Genomic DNA, 15270 nt, shown 5'->3' on the forward strand with positions numbered 1-15270 from the left:
CTTCTCTCCCTGTCTACTTCTTTTCACTCCTTTTGAATGGAACTCAAAAGTGAATTTGACAAGTCCTGGGAGAATTTGGTTAGGTATGGCTCATATCAGTCTTGAGCAGCCAGGCATTGTTAAATTACAGCTAGTCCTCGATTTACAACAACTTAGTGACCATTTCAAGTTACGTCACTGACAAAAAAGTTTATTGACTCCTATGCCGCTCACTCCCTTGGAACTTATAGTCTGACTTCTCCGCTTAACCTGTGCAAATTGTTCTTTTGTGGTGACCTAGCTGTTGCTTCACAATCAACAGGTGGAGAGTAGGGTGTCCTTGCTTGGGCAGGGGGTTGGATAGGGGACCTTCAAGGTCCCTTCCATCTGTTAAATCTGTTAAATGCAGCCTGAGTTCCACCCCCTAAGGCACCCCGGATACTTCTCCCCTCCTGTACGGAGAGGACGTGGATGGGCTGGAGCCTCATTCTGGAAGGGAGGCGGGGGGAAAAACCCAGCAGCTGATACGAGGAGAGGCAGTGTCTCTTCCCACGGCGGAGAAGTAATGGAAGCTTGGAACCGAATGTTTTTACTGTTGTAAGCCGCCCTGAGTCCGCAAGAAGGGCGGCCTATACATTTAATAAACAAACAAAGAAACAAGGAAATAAAGAAACATACATACATACATACATACATATGCTTCTGGCAGGACTCAGGAAGTGAGTTGCTTCTCTTCTGGTGCCCACCTTCTAGGACAGCCTCCCTCCAGCCTGGCCCCATCCCTCCTGGCTCTCCATCAAAGCCTTGGAGTCCTTTTGTTACTGAGCCTGGAGCCCTGATTGTGTGGCTAAGCCCAAGTTGTGGTTACCTTAATACTGTTGGTTGGATATTTATCTTGGCTTGGACCATGTTTATTATTTCACACAGTTGTTTTGGCCTTGTATTTATTCATTCTTAATCTGTCACATATTTGGAGATGGGCAGTTGTCTTAATTGAACGAACAAATTAAAATGAATAGATGAATGGCATATCCCCTTTTTGAATGAAAATTAATGATCATAAGTAGAGCGAAATTGGGGGAAGAAATATACACATGGCTTTCTTTCGCTGATTTAATTTTAATCAAAAAGAAAATCACTTCTCAACTTCCCATAATGCAGGCTTCTGAAGATTAATAACAATAATAATTTAATAATTTATTAGGTTTGTATGCTGCCCCTCTCCGAAGACTCGGGGTGGCTCACAACAACAATAAACAATTTAGTACAAATCCAATAATTTAAAAACTGAAGGTAAAACCCACTATTATTTAAAAACAGTCAATACTACTCAATCATACCACACATAAAACTTACTAGTCAACTAGTCAATTACCTCATGCCTGGCAATATAGATAGGTCTCCAAAGTGTGGCGGAAGGCGAGGAGGGAGGGGGAAGTTCGAATCTCTGGAGGGAGTTGATTCCAGAGGTCTGGGGCCGCCACAGAGAAGTCTCTTACCCTGGGTCCTGCCAGATGAAATTGTTTAGTCGACAGGACCCGGAGAAGGCCAACTCTGTGGGACCTAATCGGCCGCTGGGATTCGTGCGGCAGAAGGCGGTCCCATGGGTATTCTGGTCCGATGCCATGTAGGGCTTTATAGGTCATTAAACACATTTCTTACCTTATATTTTTATTTTTTTTGTTTCGTTCGTTAATTTTTTTTTCTTAGGCCCCAGGCGTATCTACTCTTGGGAAATCCACACCAACTGCCTTGCAGAAATTCACAACAGAGGTACAACTGCTGTCAGGTTGGGCGCTGTGGGTTAGCTGTATGATGGCTTTACCTGCTGTTTTTTTCACATTTGGGTCATACCCTCAGGATTTATTTATTTACTTATGTACACTGAGAGCATATACGCCAAAGACAAATTCCTTGTATGTCCAATCACACTTGGCCAATATAGAATTCTATTCTATCCTATTATGCCGCCCCGAGTCCACAGAAAGGGGCGGCATACAAATCTAATAAATAAGTAAGTAAGTAAGTAAGTAAGTAAGTAAGTAAGTAAGTAAGTAAGTAAGTAAGTAAGTAAGTAAGTGAATGAATGAATAAATGAATGAATTAATTAATAATATTATTTATTTATTTGTAAGATTTATATGCTGCCTAACTCCAATTGTAAGCTCCAATCTGGGCATCTTACAAAATAACAACAGTTAAAAGGCTATGTAAAAGTACAACCTACAATAATAACAACAGCAATTAAAAGCAATATTTAAAAAAAATACATTAATAACCCCTTTAAAAAACCATGCATACTCTCAATCATTCGTGGCCGAATCAAGGTGACTGGACCCAAGCAGTACACCCATTATAGGCCAGCAAGCAAACTAAAAAGTGCATTTGACAGGGTTTGTTTTTTGTTTGGAAAACTCGGTCCTTTTAAGTACCGGTAGCCAGCATTGGCCCCGAGGGACCTTCGGCAAGCAGGCAACTCTGAATATCGGCCAGCAAAATAGCAACAAGCCATGGCTTTCTTCCCAAGCACGCTCCCAGAAACAAGAACCCCAACAAAGGCTTAACCTGTGCAAAAGCAGCCTGAGCTTCGTCCTTGCCTTCTCCCCTCCTCCAATCCGGACCGGGGCTGCGGGGGGGGGGAGCACCCAGGCTGCTGTCCCACATTAAAGGGAGGTGGGTCGGAGCTAGGAACAGGGCGGGCGGGAGGGGAAGAGGGGGCGAAGGCGACGGCTCTTGCTGCAGCGGGTAGCGTGGTAAGAAAACGCGGGAAGAACGTCGGTTTCCCTTCTGGTCGGAGGGTCGCTGGATCAGCCGCGCGGGTCCCCTCTTCCCTTTATATTCGCCTCCCCCTCGAGCAAAGCTGCCCAGAAACAGAGCTCTTTGCTCCGCAGGGGCAGGGCGTGAAAAAAAAATCATTTGCTTTTTTGGTGTTGTTGTTTGTTTGGGGTGGGAAAGGGGGGGGGGCTTTCCATTTGCCCCACATCTGGGATCTCTGACTTTTATCCTGGCTTCCTGATTACTGGGGAATTTAATTTAAATTAATTTTAATTTAATTGTGCAGCTGCTGCCAAAAAAGCCAACCCAGTTCTAGGTTGCATTAACAAGGGATAGGATCAAGATCATTGTAAAGTGTTAATACCACTTTATAAGGCCTTGGTAAGGCCACACTTGGAATACTGCATTCAGTTTTGGTCCCCACGATGCATAAATTATGTTGAGACTCTAGAAAGAGTGCAGAGAAGAGCAACAGAGATGATGACTGGAGGCTAAAACATATGATGAACGGTTGCAGGAACTGGGTATGTCTAGTTTAATGAAAAGAAGGACCAGGGGAGACATGATAGTAGTGTTCCAATATCTCAGGTTTTGCCACATAGAAGAGGGAGTCAACCTATTCTCCAAAGCACCTGAGGGGTAGAACAAGAAGCAATGGGTGGAAACTAAACAAGGAGAGGAGGAGAAATTTCCTGACAGTTAGAACAATTAGCCAGTGGAACAGCTTGCCTCCAGAAGTTGTGAACACTCCATAGAAACATAGAAACATAGAAGACTGACAGCAGAAAAAGACCTCATGGTCCATCTAGTCTGCCCTTATACTATTTTCTGTATTTTATCTTAGGATGGATATATGTTTATCCCAGGCATGTTTAAATTCAGTTACTGTGGATTTATCTACCACATCTGCTGGAAGTTTGTTCCAAGGATCTACTACTCTTTCAGTAAAATAATATTTTCTCATGTTGCCTTTGATCTTTCCCCCAACTAACTTCAGATTGTGTCCCCTTGTTCTTGTGTTCACTTTCCTATTAAAAACACTTCCCTCCTGGACCTTATTTAACCCTTTAATATATTTAAATGTTTCGATCATGTCCCCCCTTTTCCTTCTGTCCTCCAAACTATACAGATTGAGTTCATTCACTGGAAGTTTTAAATAAGTTGGACAACCATTTGTCTGAAGTAGTATAGGGTCCCCTGCCTTAGTAGGGGTTGGACTAGAAGACCTCCAAGGTCCCTTCCAACTCTTTTATTACTATTGTTATTAATTAAATCCTGAGAAAAGCTGCTCAGCAGCTGCCTTGCCACTTGGCCCTGTTTTCACCCACCTCATTTTGGGAGTAGCGTTGTTGGTAAATGTGATAAGAGGATGCCAGAGTTTGATGGCAGGGCCCTGTTCGTTCAGTGGCAGACAGAAGCGATGGAAGGAGCTTTGTAACACTTTGTTAGAGTGAGTTAGTTATGGGATTTTATTGATTATAATATTAGAGTGTTTAATTTTAATATTGACTTCTTACTATTATATTCTTTTTATATTGTTGTAGGCCGCCCTGAGTCCTAAGGGATTGGGTGGCCTAGAAGTCAAATAAAAATAGTTAGTTATTTAGTTAGGTAGTTAATAATAATAATAATAATAATAATAATAATAATAATAATAATAATATAATATTAGATTTGTATGCCGCACCTCTCCGAAGACTCGGGGTGGCTCACAACAATAATAAAAAACAATATAACAGCGAACAAATCTAATATTAAAAGAAAAAGATATATAAAATCCCAGCAATTAAAACCATACAACACATACATACCAAACATAAAATATAAAAGCCTGGGGGAGGTGTCTCAGTTCCCCCATGCCTAGTTAGTTAGTTGGTTGTTTGTTTGAGTTGGAAGGGACCTTGTAGGTCATCTAGAGTCTAGACCAGTGATTTTCAACCTTTTTTGAGCCGCGGCACATATTTTACATTTACGAAACCCTGGGGCACATTGAGCGGGGGGAGGGTGGGAGTTAAAAAAAGTTTGGACAAACAAATTCTCTCTCTTCCTCCCTATCGCTCTATTTCTCTCTCCCTCCCTCTTTCTCTCCCTTCCTTCTTTCTCTCTCCATCCCTCTTTCTTTTCTTCCTTCCTCTCTTTTTTGCTTTCTCTCTCCCTCCCTCCCTCTATGTCTTTCTCTCTCCTTCCCTCCCTCTTTTTCTCTCTCTCTCTTGCTTTCTTTCTCTCTCTTTCTCTCTCTCTTGCTTTCTTTCTCTTGTTCTCTTTCTCTCTCTCGCTCTTTCTCTCTCTTGCTTTCTTTCTCTCTCTGAGCTTCGAGGCACACCTGACCATGTCTCGCAGCACACTAGTGTGCCACGGCACACTGGTTGAAAAACACTGATCTAGACCAGTGTTTCCCAACCTTGGCAACTTGAAGATATCTGGACTTCAACTCCCAGAATTCCCCAGCCAGCATTTGCTGGCTGGGGAATTCTGGAAGTTGAAGTCCAAATACCTTCAAGTTGCCAAGGTTGGGAAACACTGGTCTAGACCAATGCTCCCCTCCCTCGGCTCTAGCAGTACACCACCTCAGACAAATGGCAGTCCATTCGCCCCTTGAAAGTCTCAAGTGTTGGACCTCACACAAACTCCACAGGCAAGCCTTTCCACTGGTTGATCACTCTCACCGTCAGAAAGTTCCTCCTTATTTCCAGGTTGAATCTCTCTTTAGTCAGCTTCCATCCGTTGTTCCGTCTATGGCTTTCTGTGCTTTGGAAAACAGATTGAACCCCTTCTCTCTGTGGCAGCCCCTCAGGTATTAGAAGACTGCTATCATGTCTCCCCTGGTCCTTCTCTTTGCTAGGCTTGCTATGCCCAGTTCCTGCAATCTCCCTTGGTATGTTTTAGTTTCCAGTCTCCTTCTCATCCTGGTTGTTCTCTTCTGTGCTTTCTCTAGAGTTTCCATTTGTTTTTTGTAGTGTGGTGACCAAAACTGAATGCAGTACTCTAGGTGTGGTCTAACTAAGGCTTTATAGAGTGGTATTCGTACCTACCTAGTTCTAGAATGTATCCCTCTGTTAACACAATTTAGGATTGTATTGGCTTTTTTGGCTGCTGCTGCACATTGCTGGTTCATATTTAGTTAGTTGTCCACCAAGACTCCAAGATCCCTCTCGCAGTCACTGCTGTTGAGTTTGGTTTCACCCAGTTTGTATGTATGTCTTAGGTTTTTCTTATCTAGGTGTAGGATTTTACTTTTCACTGCATTGAAGTAGTTTAATAGATCTGTTGGACGTATTTGATTTTGGAGGGTGGGAGTGTGGGGTACAGTTTTCCAGCAGGGGATGCTTCAGCAGGGGGTTGGATTAGATGGCCTACAAGATCCCTTACAACTCTACTCTACTCCTATTCTACTGTATATACAGGTAGACATCACTTATCAACTACTCCAATTTCTTTGCTTACATCTTTATTTTATTAATTCAACTTGTATGACAGCTATTACTAAAAATCCCACAGCTGAGAATTGTTTGTAATTCCAGTGAGACTATTTTATAAACTTTGGGAAAATGATGAATATCAGAGACGTGGGAGAGGATCTTTTTATCCCTTTCACGCCATTTAACCCTAATTAATACTTCCTTCCTTTTCCTTTCCCTCCTGGAAATGCAGAGAGCGACAACTATGGAGGAACAGTGGCTTGAGGTACCCAAAGAAGAAGATAAAGAAGGGGGCACTGAGAGTGGGAGTGGAGACCCTTTCATCAACCAAATGAGGGCTCTTGAGGACTTGACCTGGGACAGAACATCGCTTCTTAATTCTGAATTAATGGAGGAAATACACCAAAACTGGGACTCTCAATGGCAAGAATTTGTGGAACCTGTGGCCTGGCTTCCCCTATCACCACCTCCCTTGGAAGAAAATGGCACAGACTCCCAGGCCTCCTGGGGAAGAGACAAAACAGATCCACAGGAGGAAAGTTCTGGGGAAGCCAGAAAGGAATCTGTGTTCCAAGGGGATCCAAACATTGATGGAAAAGCCTGGATGGGCAGAGAACAGCTGGATTCCTCCATGAAGATGAAGACTCAGGGGGAAATCAATCTGGAGAGCTTGCTGCTCCTACCCCTCAGCTCCCAGGATGCTGCGGATCCCCTGGAGGTAATCCATCCCGCAAAAACTGAAAAAGTGGAGGGGGAAGAAGGTTGGGAGGCAGTTTGAGGGGGTTGAAAACAGCCATCAAAATGTTACTGTGCTTCTCCTAAAATACCACCCACTCAAACAAGAAGGCTCGACACTACTTTGTCCTGTGTTAGCAAAAACTTCAGAAGAGAAGGATTTAGGGGTAGTGATTTCTGACAGTCTCAAAATGGGTGAGCAGTGCGGTCGGGCGGTAGGAAAAGCAAGTAGGATGCTTGGCTGCATACCTAGCGGTATAACAAGCAGGGAGAGGGAGATTGTGATCCCCTTATAAAGAGCGCTGGTGAGACCACATTTGGAATACTGTGTTCAGTTCTGGAGACCTCACTTACAAAAAGACATTGACAAAATTGAATGGGTCCAAAGACGAGCTGCAAAATTAGATTAGATTAGATTTATTGGATTTATATGCCACCCCTCTCCGAAAACTCGGGGCGGCTCACAACAAGATAAAAACAATACATAATGACAAATCCAATACCCACCAATCCAATTACATTTTTAAGCTAAGAATGGTGGAAGGTCTTAAGCATAAAATGTATCAGGAAAGACTTAATGAACTCAATCTGTATACTCTGGAGGACAGAAGGAAAAGGGGGGACATGATCGAAACATTTAAATATGTTAAAGGGTTAACTAAGGTTCAGGAGGGAAGTGTTTTTAATAGGAAAGTGAACACAAGAACAAGGGGACACAGTCTGAAGTTAGTTGGGGGAAAGATCAAAAGCAACATGAGAAAATATTATTTCACTGAAAAAGTAGTAGATCCTTGGAACAAACTTCCAGCAGACGTGGTTGGTAAATCCACAGTAACTGAATTTAAACATGCCTGGGATAAACATATATCCATCCTAAGATAAAATACAGGAAATAATATAAGGGCAGACTCGATGGACCATGAGGTCTTTTTCTGCCGTCAGTCTTCTATGTTTCTATGTTTGTGCAGATAAAATTAAGCCCTACCTCCAAATTTTGAATCTATTTAAGATAGGGTCTACTGTATTTTGATTCTATCTATATGTAGCCATTTTCCCACATCACAGTGTGGACAACAGGAGTGGGGCGAAGGGAAGAAGGGCGGAGTGGGGAAACTTGCCCCATTCATCTCATCTTGCCAATGGGATTCTTCTTTTGAAGTTTAGGAGACTCGGGAGGTAATCCATCCCGCAAAAACTGAAAAGGCGGAGGGAAGTGGGTTGGGAGGGGGTTGAAAACAGCCATCAAAATGTTACCGTGCCTCTACTAAAACACAACCCACCCAAACAAGGAGGCTCGACACTGTTTTGCCCACATGCGTTAAAATTAAGCCCTACCTCCAAATTTTGACTCTATTCACTACTCCGTAGTAAAGGGCTGAGAATGTGATGCAACCATTCCTCAATCTTTAACTGTTTAATGACCGTTTGCAAATGCAACAGTAATTTTAAAAATAACTACGTAACCAATGACTGCATTTTCGGTTTTTGCACATTTCTTTCCCAGTAGCATATTCATATTACAGTCAGTATTGCATGTCACCTGTTCTTATTTTCACTTGCTTATTTACTTGTATACATGCATTTATATCCCATGTCAAGATGCCTGCAAAGAGAAAGAAGCCCAATTCAAGAGAAACAAGGAGAAAGCAGCATGGCAAATGCATTGATCTCAATTTGAAGATGAAGATCATCCAAGCACATGAATCCGGGAAGCAGATACATGAAATAGCGAAAGGAGAAGGCTTGAGTGGTTTCACCGTTTCTAATATTGTTTGGAAGAAGGAAATGATCAAAGAGGCATTGAAAAGAGGAATAAGAATGAAAAAAGAGACAAGAAAAAAAATAAAACTCCAACGCTCTGAAATGGAATCCCTGTTGATACTTTGGATCAAAGATCAGATACAAAAGAGGCTTCCAGTTAGGTTTCCCCTCGTTCAGATTAAGGCATGCAGCATTTTCAGAACACTGAAGGAACAAGCAGGGAAGGGATGTACCGAAAAATTTACTGCTAGCCAAGATTGGTTTCTGCAATTTCAGAAAAGATTTCATTATCAGATTCCATCACATGAAGATTTAAAGGCTGAAAAACGAGCCGCCCCACATTTTCTGGATGAAATTGATGATCTCGTAACAGAGGGAAATTATTCTGCTGATCAGATATTCAGAGTGGATGAAATTGGGTTATACTGGAAGAAATTTCTGGAGCAGACGTATATACACAAAGAAGCTCAAGCAATGCCCAGTTGTAAAGAATTTAAGGAGAGAGTAACTGTGTTATTGGGGGGAAATGTTGTCGGATTCAAGCTGAAGCCATTTGTGATCCTCAAATCACATCATGCCAGTATGATTCAAAAATGGAGCAAGGACACACTGCCTTTTTATTACCAATTTGAATGTGATACCTGGATGACACCCATCCTCTTTCAGGATTGGTTTACAAATTGTTTCATACCTCAGGTGAAGGCATATTGTGGGAAAAAGAGGATTCCTTTTAAAATTCTCCTGCTTCTGGACAATGTACCTGGATATGCCCTGGATCTCGATAGTATCCACCCTGATGTCAAAGTAGTTTATCTACCCCAAATCGTCACCACTCTCCTGCAACCAATGGGCCAGAGAGATATCTTGCTATTCAGTGCATACTATTTGTATGCAGTGTTTGCCAAAGCCTTAGCCGCAACAAGATATTACAAAATAACATTGGCCAAGTTTTGGGAAAGCTATAATATTCTGCATTGTATCGAAAACATCGTAGCAGCATGGGAGGCTTTTAGTGTGGAAAACATGCAAGAATTTTTGAAATGTTTAAAATGTTATAAGGCTTTTGCAAATATTTTTGAAGGATTTAGCCATAAACATAATTTGGACAAAATGAGTAGGAAAATTTTTGCACTCACAAAATACCTTGATTTAGAGGTGGAGGCTAAAGATGTGAACATTTTGATAGCTTCCACTGAAGGAGAGCTTTCATACCAAGATTTAATTGAAATGAAAAAAGAACTGGAAGCACAAAAGGTTAGGGAAGAAGAAGAACAAGCTGTAGATGTTGAATTGAAAACATTCACTGAGGAAGGATTGGCTGGTATTTTCTCAGGAGTTAAACCAATATTATCAGACTTAGGAAGTGTGGATCCAGATGAAGAATGTTTTATAAAGTTAAATTCGGAAATGAGTGAAAACTTAAAATGTTACCACGAAATACATGAAAGAAAAAAGAAGGAAAATGAAGACAAAGAAACCAAACTTCCTTCCCTCTTGCCATTCACAGGACTAAAACACCCAAACAATCTTCAGCCATCAACCAGCTATGCCAGCAGATCTGAAGTTTCTGAAAACATTAAAAAGCATGAATATTTCACAGATGGTGTATCCGATTCGATGTTTAGAGGTACTGTAATTGTAAATTCTCATTTTGCACAGGGGGTCTTCATTTCACAACCGCAGTTAACAGCAGCGAGGTAAAAGAAACTTTACAACCAATCACAGAGAATTTTCCTTGCAACCTTCCATACTAATGTTGGTTATAGCAATAGCACTTGTAGCACTTAACCTTATATACCGCTTCACAGTGCTTTACAGCCCTCTCTAAGCGGTTAAGCCCCACATTTCCTTTCTGAAGCTCTCCACGCCTCATGTTGGGAAAGGAAAGCAGGCCATGTGTCCCCGACCTATGAAATGACGATCCAGATGCGGCGGACATTTTTGGCCTGCCTACTTGCCAACAGGGACAAAAATTGGGCCACTAGACAAAATGCTGCTCCACAGGGCTTGTAGACGCTTCTGAATGCCACAAAAAGCACCTGCAGCACTGAGCAGACCTTGGTAAGGCAGCAAAGCGAAGCTGTTTGTACCTGGAGCCACGTAACAGTGATCCAAATGTAGCTGCCATTTTGTCCACACTTGTTTCTGAGTGGGGACAAAATGGCAGCCGCCAAGCGTACTGCTTCATTTTGCTGCCTTAGAGAGGTCGGCATAGTACTGCAAAAGCTTCTGAATGTAGCAAAATGAAGTAGGTTACATCTGGGCCACATGGCCTGACTTTTTTTTATATTGTTTATTTGTTTATTTATTTAGTCCAATACACAATGAGGGTTTTAGTGGGTATATATCTATATACACATAGTAAAATACATGATGAAGGTTATAGAGGAGATGCTCATAGTAAAATATATCTAAGAAATAATAGAAAAGAAGATATAGGAATAGAACATGTCAATGAAAGAGTAGAAGAAGAGATATAGGAATAGAAGAAAGGTATAGGAGATATAGGAGAGCAATAGGACAGGGGACGGAAGGCACTGTAGTGCGCTTGTACTCGCCCCTTACTGACCTCTTAGGAATCTGGATAGGTCAAGCGTGGATAATCTAAGAGTAAAGTGTTGGGGGTTTGGGGATGACACTACGGAGTCTGGTAATGAGTTCCACGCTTCGACAACTTGGTTACTGAAGTCATATTTTTTACAGTCAAGTTTGGAGCTGTTAATATTAAGTTTAAACCTGTTATGTGCTCTTGTGTTGTTGTGGTTGAAGCTGAAGTAGTCGTCGGCAGGCAGAACGTTGCAGCATATGATCTTGTGGGCAATACTTAGATCTTGTTTAAGGGGTCTTAGTTCTAAACTTTCTAGGCCCAGGATTGAAAGTCTAGTCTCGTAGGGCATTCTATTTCGAGTGGAGGAGTGAAGGGCTCTTCTGGTGAAGTATCTTTGGACATTTTCAAGGGTGTTAATGTCTGTGTTAATTTTGTGGGGAGAAACAAGATCCAGTTTGGTGTAGTGGTGAAGGCACCAGGTTAGAGTCAGAGAAACGCTCAGTTCCAGTGCTTCCTGAAGCTCAAAAACCTCTATTCAACGTTGTCCAGTCCTCTCAGCTCTAGGAAGCAGGATGGGGGAAAGTGTTGAATGTAGGCGCCATTTGGTAGGCAAGACAAAATGGTGGCTGCTTTCAAAATAGCACCACACAGCCACTCAAACAAATAAGTCATTCTAGTGCTCTGGAAGACTGTGGAGCTCTTCAAAAGTTACAGTAACTGAGGAGAAAGAAGGGTGTTCGGCCTGGTGGGGTGGAATCAGGCCTTTAAGGCCTCGGATGATCTGGTAGGAGTGAGAACAGGCCTGTTAGGGCCCAAAGTGAGGGGAATGGAGCATGATGGTGTCTCAGGATTGGGAGAAGCCTTGAGAGGGCCAGGACAGGCCTCCCCCGTCCTGGAGGCACCCACACTCCACTTAACAACCCAGGTATTTGTTTAATGATTAGCCATTAGCTGAGATGCTTCACCTGACTATGACCATAACAGGCAGGCTCTATTACCCTGATATACTGAGAATTTACCTGTACATTAACATCAAGGGTTTTTTTGTTTTCAGGCTTCCCCAATTCTGGAGGATATGATGCTAACATCTCCCAAATTAGAGAAAGAGGCCTGGGACGTTGCATAGGCGAAGCTTTCCAAGAGAATGATGCTGAGGCCAACTCATTAGGTAAGGCTGCAGACTGTCAATGATTGCAAACATTTCTTCTAGAAGAGAGTTTTCTTGATGAAGATGTTCTACCCAACAGGAAGTCTATAGGTGATGCTGGAAAGCCATCAAATGAGGAGGCTTGAATTTGGGATTTCTTAGTTCAACGGAGGGGGGGGGAGACTAAACATGTGACAACACCCACCAAAACTATAATTCTCCGTGTCCCGTCGACTAAATAATGTCATTTGGCGGGACCCAGGGGAAAAGCCTTCTCTGTGGTGGCCCCGACCCTCTGGAACCAGCTCCCCCCAGAGATTAGGACTGCCCCCACCCTCCTTGCCTTTTGCAAACTTCTTAAAACTCATCTCTGCCGTCATTGAATTGAGACATTTCCTCCTGGCTCATATAGTTTTATGTATGGTATGTTTGTGTTGAATGGTTTTAAATTAATGGGTTTTTAGATACTTTTTAAATATTAGATTTGTTTATTATATACTTTTTTAATATTGTTGTGAGCCGCCCCGAGTCTATGGAAAGGGGCGGCATACAAATCTAATAAATAAATAAAATAAATAAATAAATAAATAATTCAAAATAGAAGTTATTTGAAATGGAATTTATTATTGGAGGTAATTATATAAATGCTTTTCTGTTTGTCTCAGAATGTGACATATGGCAAACACATAAGGAGAAGACCTTCCATGTTGGAAGCTCTGAAGTAAGAGAAGAAGAACATACAAGCTTCAAGCAGCAGGGCATTCAGCCATCTATCGTGCAAATGACACCCCAAAATCTTACTCCCTCCTTTTTTAATGCAATGCCCCAGGCCATTCAGTACAGTTTAGAAACAGATGAATTAACCTGGTGTGATGTGCAATTTTAATGTTCCAGGTACCCTCCTCACAACCCATTATGCTCCAATGATTCTAAATCTCATTGTTACAGACAAACTGTGCTGACACCCAGGAGTTTAATTGAGTTTTAAACTGCGTTTGACCACCCTGCCATAGAGATTTTGGGAGAGGAGCTACATCCTAATATATTAAAACATAAACATTGAATATTGGAGTAGCAAAAAGGAGAATTTTCTAGATGTGCTCTCACAGACCCAAACCCCCTTTTACCCACCCAATTTAATCTTGGTCCTACACCTATCTCTTGTAATTTTATTAATATATATATAATAGATATAATAAAATATATCCAGTGCTATTGAATGTCAAGAAGCATGCATCTACCAGTAACTCTGCGTTTCTCCATCCACCCATCCAATTTTTCTTCAATTGAAAAATAATTTTATTTGGTGATAACTTTATTGTATTTTTAATTGTATGGCTGCCCTTGTCATAACAATGACTCTGGGTGGTGGGGATTTTAACTATAAATTTATGGTAATGAAACAATAAATTTTCACAAATAAGACGTGTTGGAAACCAGGCTGGTCTTTGATATTTTGTTGTTTTCCTGCATTAGCTCTAGAGGAAAAAAGAAATTAGAATTACCATTACTGCTGATTGAGAAATGCAGTATACACTTCCATTCTTTTTCTCCTAGGTTCTATTTATTTTTCCTGGGGCTTGCTAAGTGTTGGGCCAGGGCCACCACAGAGTAGGCTCTTTTAATTTAACATCTTTTAACATTTTAATTTAATCAATCAAAAAACTAATTTTTTTAATTGATTGATTGATTGAACTTATATGCCTCACAACTCCAGAAGGACTCTGGGTGTCTTTCAACAAAAACCAACATGAAAAATAATTTAAAATACTTAATGAAAACCCTAATAAAACCATACATACAGTGAAGGGCTATCACAATTTTACAACCACACTGTGGGTGTGGCTTATGCAGGACACCTTGAATTTTCTTATAACATCTTTCAGGGCAACTGGGGTGGAGCTCCATTTCACTACCCCCATCCAGGCAGTAGCCCACCCAATACATATCTTTCAATATCACTCACTCACTCACTGATATTTGATCAAGGCCTCATGCCTGCGGAAAGAGCCAAAAGCCAGTAGGGTGGGAAGGTTATGGATCTCTGGAGGGGGCTGGTTCCAGAGAGCCGGAGCCACCAGAGAAGGCCCTTCTGCCGCCCCGCTGACTGGCTGGATCTGGAGAAGGCCAACTCCGTGGACCCTTATCGGTCGCTGGGAGCTATGTGGCAGAAGGTGCCTAGTTACACCTACTTTCTACTCCTATTCATCAGCCTGTTTTCCTTCTTTCTATTACACTTCCCTCCCTCTATCTCTAGCCTTCTTACTCCTTCTTTCCCCCATCTACTTCTTTCCACTCCTTTTGAATGTGAAAAGTGAATTTGACAAGTCCTGGGAGAACTTGCTTAGTTATGGCTCATATGAGTCTTGAGCTGCTAGGCATTGTTAAATACCAGCCGGTAGCGATTACAGGTTAAATACCAGCCGGTAGCGATTACAACTACTTAGTGACCATTTCAAGTTACGGCATTGAAAAAAAGTGACGTCGTTTTTCAGTTACAACCCCCATCATGACTCTGTGACCGAAATTCAGATGTTTGGCAACAAGGTTTACCTCTAGGAGGGTTGCAGTGTCCCAAGATCATGTGATCTTCTCTTGGGAGCCTCAACAGAAGGGCGGCATAGATACATAAATAAACAAACACACACACACACACACACACACACACATACGATGGGGAAGCCAGATTCACTTAAAAACTGGCAAGAAAAATTGTAAACGGTGCACAACTCCATTACTGAACAAATGTTTCACTTAACCACAGAAAATTTGGGCTCATTTTGGTCCTAAGTCGAGGACTACCTGTAACGGATTTCTCAACCAACTATCGGTGCTTTTCCAGAAATTGTTTGTTTGCTCATTCATTCATTCATTCATTCATTCATGCATGCATGCATGCATTGACG

The 15270-nt window shown here is 41.8% G+C and overlaps 1 protein-coding gene across 1 annotated transcript; it reads left to right on the forward strand.

Moving 5' to 3' along the window:
• Positions 1–2653: 2653 nt before the first annotated feature.
• On the forward strand, positions 2654–13784 carry LOC139163014 (tigger transposable element-derived protein 1-like). Its single transcript, XM_070743915.1, has 5 exons — positions 2654–2732; positions 6406–6891; positions 8508–10296; positions 12272–12385; positions 13030–13784. Exons 2-5 carry the CDS (start codon positions 6418–6420, stop codon positions 13248–13250), a joined length of 2598 nt encoding a protein of 865 aa, XP_070600016.1. The 5' UTR covers positions 2654–2732; positions 6406–6417; the 3' UTR covers positions 13251–13784.
• Positions 13785–15270: the final 1486 nt, after the last annotated feature.

This window comes from Erythrolamprus reginae, chromosome 2, assembly GCF_031021105.1.
Source record: "Erythrolamprus reginae isolate rEryReg1 chromosome 2, rEryReg1.hap1, whole genome shotgun sequence".
In the NCBI taxonomy this organism is placed as follows: domain Eukaryota; kingdom Metazoa; phylum Chordata; class Lepidosauria; order Squamata; family Dipsadidae; genus Erythrolamprus; species Erythrolamprus reginae.

Bases quoted from the DNA above. Each gene is read 5' to 3' on its own strand.
- LOC139163014 (XM_070743915.1), top strand. From the start codon at position 6,418: ATGGAGGAACAGTGGCTTGAGGTACCCAAAGAAGAAGATAAAGAAGGG. The intron at 6,892-8,507 runs GTAATCCATCCC...TCCCATGTCAAG, and splicing joins ATGCTGCGGATCCCCTGGAG to ATGCCTGCAAAGAGAAAGAA. The intron at 10,297-12,271 runs GTACTGTAATTG...TTTTGTTTTCAG, and splicing joins ATCCGATTCGATGTTTAGAG to GCTTCCCCAATTCTGGAGGA.